General features: G+C 33.8%; 1 protein-coding gene across 1 annotated transcript; it reads left to right on the forward strand.

Annotated features, from left to right (window-relative positions):
- Nucleotides 1-54: 54 nt before the first annotated feature.
- LOC138906371 (protein NRT1/ PTR FAMILY 4.3-like) lies at nucleotides 55-3,308 on the forward strand. The gene is made up of 5 exons (XM_070194968.1): nucleotides 55-267; nucleotides 479-928; nucleotides 1,588-1,730; nucleotides 2,188-2,525; nucleotides 2,621-3,308. The coding sequence occupies exons 1-5, from the start codon at nucleotides 70-72 to the stop codon at nucleotides 3,142-3,144; spliced, it is 1,653 nt and encodes a 550-aa protein (XP_070051069.1). The 5' UTR covers nucleotides 55-69; the 3' UTR covers nucleotides 3,145-3,308.
- The last annotated feature ends 2,587 nt before the right edge of the window (nucleotides 3,309-5,895 follow it).

The following is a 5,895-nucleotide window of genomic DNA, read 5'->3' on the forward strand; positions in this document are numbered from 1 at the left end:
TTCTCTTTTTCTGATATGGAGTATGTAGTAATACTTACTATACTAACAGGGTTGCAAGGATTGGAGATAATGGGAATAGCAGCAGTAGGGAACAACCTGATAACATATGTGATAAATGAGATGCACTTTTCATTGTCAGAATCAGCAAATATAGTGACCAACTTTATAGGGACCGTCTTTATCCTCTCCCTGCTTGGAGGCTATCTCTCCGACTCTTATCTTGCTTCCTTTTGGACCCTCCTCATCTTCGCCTTTGTCGAACTTTCGGTATTTAATACTACTACTACTTACTAAATATATATTGAGTAGACGTATTAATTCAATGGGTTAATTAAATCAGTCTGTGAAAAACATGAATCTTTATATCACCCACCTTTTATTTCATTATTATGCTCTAAAAAACGAATCTAAATATATAAGACTGCTCTTTAATCTTTATATATATAGTAGTAATTTATTTTCTCACTTGTGTATGTAGGGTTTCATATTACTGTCAGTGCAAGCTCATCTTCCACAGCTAAAACCACCAAAATGCAACAACATGCTAAATACTCATGATAATGGAGACCAATTATGTGCAGAAGCAAAGGGTTTCAAAGCCTTAATATTCTTTGTGGCATTGTATTTGGTTGCATTAGGGAGTGGTTGTGTGAAACCAAATATGATTTCTCATGGTGCTGACCAATTTAATCATCAAAAGCAGTCAAAGCAACTTTCAAGATATTTCAATGCTGCTTATTTTGCATTTTCAATGGGTCAACTTATTGCTCTTACACTTCTTGTTTGGGTACAAACACATTCTGGAATGGATGTTGGTTTTGGTGTCTCTGCTGCTGCTATGGCTTTGGGATTAATTACCTTAGTTGCTGGCACTTTTGTTTACAGAAATAAACCTCCTCAAGGAAGCATTTTCACTCCCATTGCACAGGTAAAATTAATTCCTTTTAATATCTTGCATTTTCACTCCCATTGCACAGGTAAAATTAATTCCTTTTAATATCTTGCATTTTCACTCCCATTGCATTATTACTAGGATGTCTAATAATGACGACCTGGAATTGGGTTGGTTGCCATTTTCTATTTTTTAATGCTAGTTCTAACTTTTTTCCTTTTCTCTTTCGCCGACAAGATTAAAGTAATCCCTCTATATATATTTCTCAATTATATAAATAACATACATATGCAAGTGTCATCTTCTTATTCATGTTCTAGGAAAGAGCTCTAGTTCATCATTATTAAGGCTTCCATTTATTCATCTGTCGGAGAATTTGGCATCTTCTATTAGTCTTTGCCATCCCCCAACCCACAGGCGGATATATCATTTAAACTATGTCTTTATGTGAACTCAGATCATATATATGTATTCACAAGTATATTTAATATTTATAAATGTTTAACGGTAAAGTTAGCTAGTTATTATTGTATATTATTTTAAGATAAATTTATAAATTTTAAATTATGGATCGGCCAACCCAACCCCAACCCCACAAAGAAAGAAAAAACCATCCCAATATAACAATAAAAATATTTTAAAAAAAATATTGAAGAAGTGGTCTTAACTATTCTTATATTTATGGTTAATGGCAGGTTTTGGTGGCTGCATTCTTAAACAGAAAGCATATTTCTCCATCAGATACACGTATGCTTCATGGGACCCACACCATCAAGAATGTCAATCCCACCATGTCTCATGATAATATTGGTATTCTTCTTCACACCAATCGATTCAGGTACGTACATTTAAGTATTCTTATTGACAATAACCAGCTATAGTTATTTATTAGGTGACGTGATAGTTTAACGAATTGTTTATAAGTACATATAATTATTAGTAATTGTTGGGTAAGTGGCTGGGGGTTCGGGTCGGAGTCATGATCGAACTTGACACTTGTTTGGTGTGCTTGGTTAAGAAATTAAGTTACGTTCTTACTATCGACTATAGTTAGCTTTTGGCATGATGATAAGCACTTGATCATAACACGTCTAACATTATCATCTTAATGTTCTACTGAGATAGTATATGCATGCAGTGATATAGCTAAAGTAGGAATTCGCCACTTACTACACTCTTTGCTTAATGTTACTTAATTTAGTTTTAAGGCATAATGGTAATCATAGTTTAGCACTACTTTGGTATATTCTTCCACACTAATTATGTAGAGAACTTTCTTTTTGTCCTATTTTCAGATTCTTGGACAAGGCTTGTATAAAAGTGCAAGATGGAAATAACACAAAAGAGATAAGTCGATGGAGACTTTGCACAGTAACACAAGTAGAGCAAGTGAAGATCCTAATTTCAGTCATTCCCATCTTTGCTTGCACTATAATTTTCAATACCATTTTAGCACAACTTCAAACTTTTTCAGTACAACAAGGAAGTACCATGAACACTAAGCTAATTAAAAATTTCCATATACCTCCAGCTTCCCTTCAATCAATTCCTTACATATTGTTAATTTTCATAGTCCCTCTCTATGACACATTTTTCGTCCCTTTCGCGAGAAAATTCACCGGTCATGATTCAGGTATTATTGAAATACGTGAGCATTTCATTTAAAATTTTAACCAGTCTGAAAGAGTATAATTTTAATTAATTATTTATATTATGTCGTCTCAACAGGCATCACCCCTCTGCAACGTATAGGTCTTGGCCTATTTATCGCGACTTTCTCCATGGTATCAGCAGCCTTAATGGAAAACAAAAGGAGAATTTCTGTAGTGAACGAAAATAAAACCATATCAATATTTTGGATCACCCCACAATTCTTGATTTTTGGAATATCTGAGATGTTCACTGCAGTTGGACTTATTGAGTTCTTTTACAAACAATCATTAAAAGGGATGCAATCCTTTTTAACAGCCATTACTTATTGCTCATATTCATTTGGCTTTTATTTAAGCTCACTTCTTGTTTCATTAGTGAATAAGACCACTTCAAATTCATCACATGGTGGCTGGCTTAGTGACAATAATCTCAACAAAGACAGACTTGATCTTTTCTATTGGTTGTTGGCAGCGCTGAGCTTTCTCAACTTCCTCAACTATCTGTTTTGGGCTACATGGTATTCCAAAAATCAAACTTCATCAGCAACAATACAGCAAGATTTTAATTCCAAAGTTGTTGGAGATGATAGTATAGCATAATTAATTAATGGAATTACTATGTACTTTTAGGGGAATAATTTTCTCTAAATTCTCTAAGGTGCCTATGGAAATGATGATATATAACTCTACTTAGGTGATTGGAATATGTAAATGTCTACAAAAATCCGACTAATCATGGACGTAATCCTGTTATTGGTTGGTTATATGAAACCCTTTTTTTTGTAAGGATATGTTACATTAGAGTGTAACTTAACCTGTGCTAGTAATCAATTTTATCCGGTTAGCATACTTATCATAGAAATTTTATTTATAACTATCTTATAAATATATTAATTATATGAATATTTTAATACCCTCTGTGCATAAATCTAACACTCAAATAAAAACAACGCTTTTATTAATTGCATAAACACTTTTGAAGTTGCATATATATTTGATGGAAAAAGGAGGTCTCCTTTTCAAAGGTTCTTTTAGTCGTCGGTCTCCGGCCCAGAGCCTCGGGCTTTGAAGAATTTAGGTAGCTTTCCATTTACTGATTCAATATATTTAATTTCTCTAGTACATCAATATCACTTCCTCGACCATGCAGAAAATTGTGGACCTATTCACTCTCTTTTGAATGACAAAAACATAGCACAAAGTTAGTACGGCAAAGGTCAAATATACCACTGTACTTTTGAAAATGGTCTAAGAATACCCCTCGTTATACTATTGAGCTATATATACCCTTTCCGTCATACTTTGGAACAAATATACCCTTATTTTGGATGGAGTGCCACGTATCAGCACCAGATGAAAACGACCCATTTTGTTTTTTTACCCGATCCGTTTTAAAAAACCCACCACCCGACCCGTTTTAAAATTCAATTTTTTTAAAGCATATATTTTGTAAAAACTGGAAAAAAAGAAATTTACAAAATATATATTTTTAAGTCTTTTCAGTTTTTTTAAAGTATGTTTTTGTAAAAACTGAAAAAAAATATTTTTTTTAAAAATGCTTTAAAAACTGAAAAATATATATTTTGTAAAAACTGGAAAAAAAAAAAAAAAAAAGAATTTGCAAAATATATATTTTTACGTCTTTTCAGTTTTTTTAAAGTATTGTTTTTGTAAAAACTGAAAAAAAATATTTTTTTAATATATATTTCTCAGTTTTTAAATCATTTTAATTTTTTTTTTTTTCAGTTTTTACAAAACAATACTTTAAAAAAACTTAAAAGACTTAAAAATATATATTTTGCAATTTCCTTTTTTTTTTTTTCATTTTTTGCAAAAACAAATTCCAGTTTTTACAAAATATATGCTTTAAAAAAACTGAATTTTAAAACGGGTCGGGTGGTGGGTTTTTAAAACGAATCGGGTAAAAAAAAGAAATGGGTCGTTTTCATCTGGTGCTGACTTGTAGCACTCCATCCAAAATAAGGGTATATTTGTTCCAAAGTATGATGGGAAGGGTATATATAGCCCAATAGTATAGCGATGGGTATTCTTAGACTATTTTCGAAAGTACAGAGGTATATTTGGCACACATTTTTAGACCATAATACTCGTTTACACTAATTCAATAAATATGTGACACACATTTCTTTTTGCAGTTATCCTCTCAATTAACTAATACACATTCTCATATCATTATTTTTATCACTAATGATAATAAATTAATATAATTTGATGTAAATATCGAGTGTGATAGTAATTTTTTCGAATATTACTGCTTCATTGCTCATTAATATGTTAACTAAAAGGGTTACAATGGCCCTCCATACATTATTCTTTTTTTATAAACAAATATTTGGTTCCATCCTTTTGGTCATCATAATGTACCATAGCTTCTTGTAATGTACAACTGGTATTGATATGACTTAATTCTTTCAATTATTACTATCACTCTCTTTTCTTTGATGGAATGGATAAACCTAGCCTAGATGTAGATGGAAGTACGTTTTATGAAGGCATGTTACCATTCCGAGTGACCGGGCCAGACGAAATTCCGATTGAATTTTGGAAGTGTGTGGGTAGAGCAGGCTTGGAGTGGTTGACTGGGCTGTTTAATGTTATTTTTAGGACGAAGAGAATGCCGGAAGAGTGGAGGTAGAGTACGGTGGTTAAGTTATATAAGAACAAAGGTGATATCCAGAGTTGTAACAACTATAGGGGTATCAAATTACTGAGTCATACCATAAAAGTTTGGGAGAGGGTGGTTGAAGTGAGGGTGAGGAGAACAGTGTCTATGTCAGATAACCAGTTCGGGTTCATGCCGGGTCGTTCTACTACGGAAGCTATACACCTTATTAGGAGGTTGGTGAAACGGTACATGGAGAGGAAGAAGGATCTGCACATGGTGTTTATTGATTTAGAGAAAGCGTATGACAAAGTTCCTAGAGAAGTTCTCTGGAGATGCTTAGAGGCAAAAGGTGTGTCGGCTGCCTACATTTAGGCAATGAAGGACATGTATGATGGGACTAAGACTCAGATTAGGACTGTAGGAGGGACTCTGAGCAGTTTTCAGTTGTTATGGGGTTACACCAAGGTTCTGCGCTCAGCCCGTTCTTATTTGCCCTTGTGATGGACGCGTTAATACACCGTATTGAAGGGAAGGTGCCATGGTGTATGTTATTCGCCGATGATATAGTTCTGATTGATGAGTCACGAACCAGTGTTAACAAGAGGTTGGAGGTCTGGACGCAGGCCCTTGGGTCTAATGGTTTCAAGCTGAGCAGGACGAAGACGGAATACCTAGAGTGTACGTTCAGTACTGAGCCGAGGGAAGTGGGCGTGGAAGTGAGGCTT

This window comes from Nicotiana tomentosiformis, chromosome 1 (genome assembly GCF_000390325.3).
Source record: "Nicotiana tomentosiformis chromosome 1, ASM39032v3, whole genome shotgun sequence".
Classification (NCBI taxonomy): domain Eukaryota; kingdom Viridiplantae; phylum Streptophyta; class Magnoliopsida; order Solanales; family Solanaceae; genus Nicotiana; species Nicotiana tomentosiformis.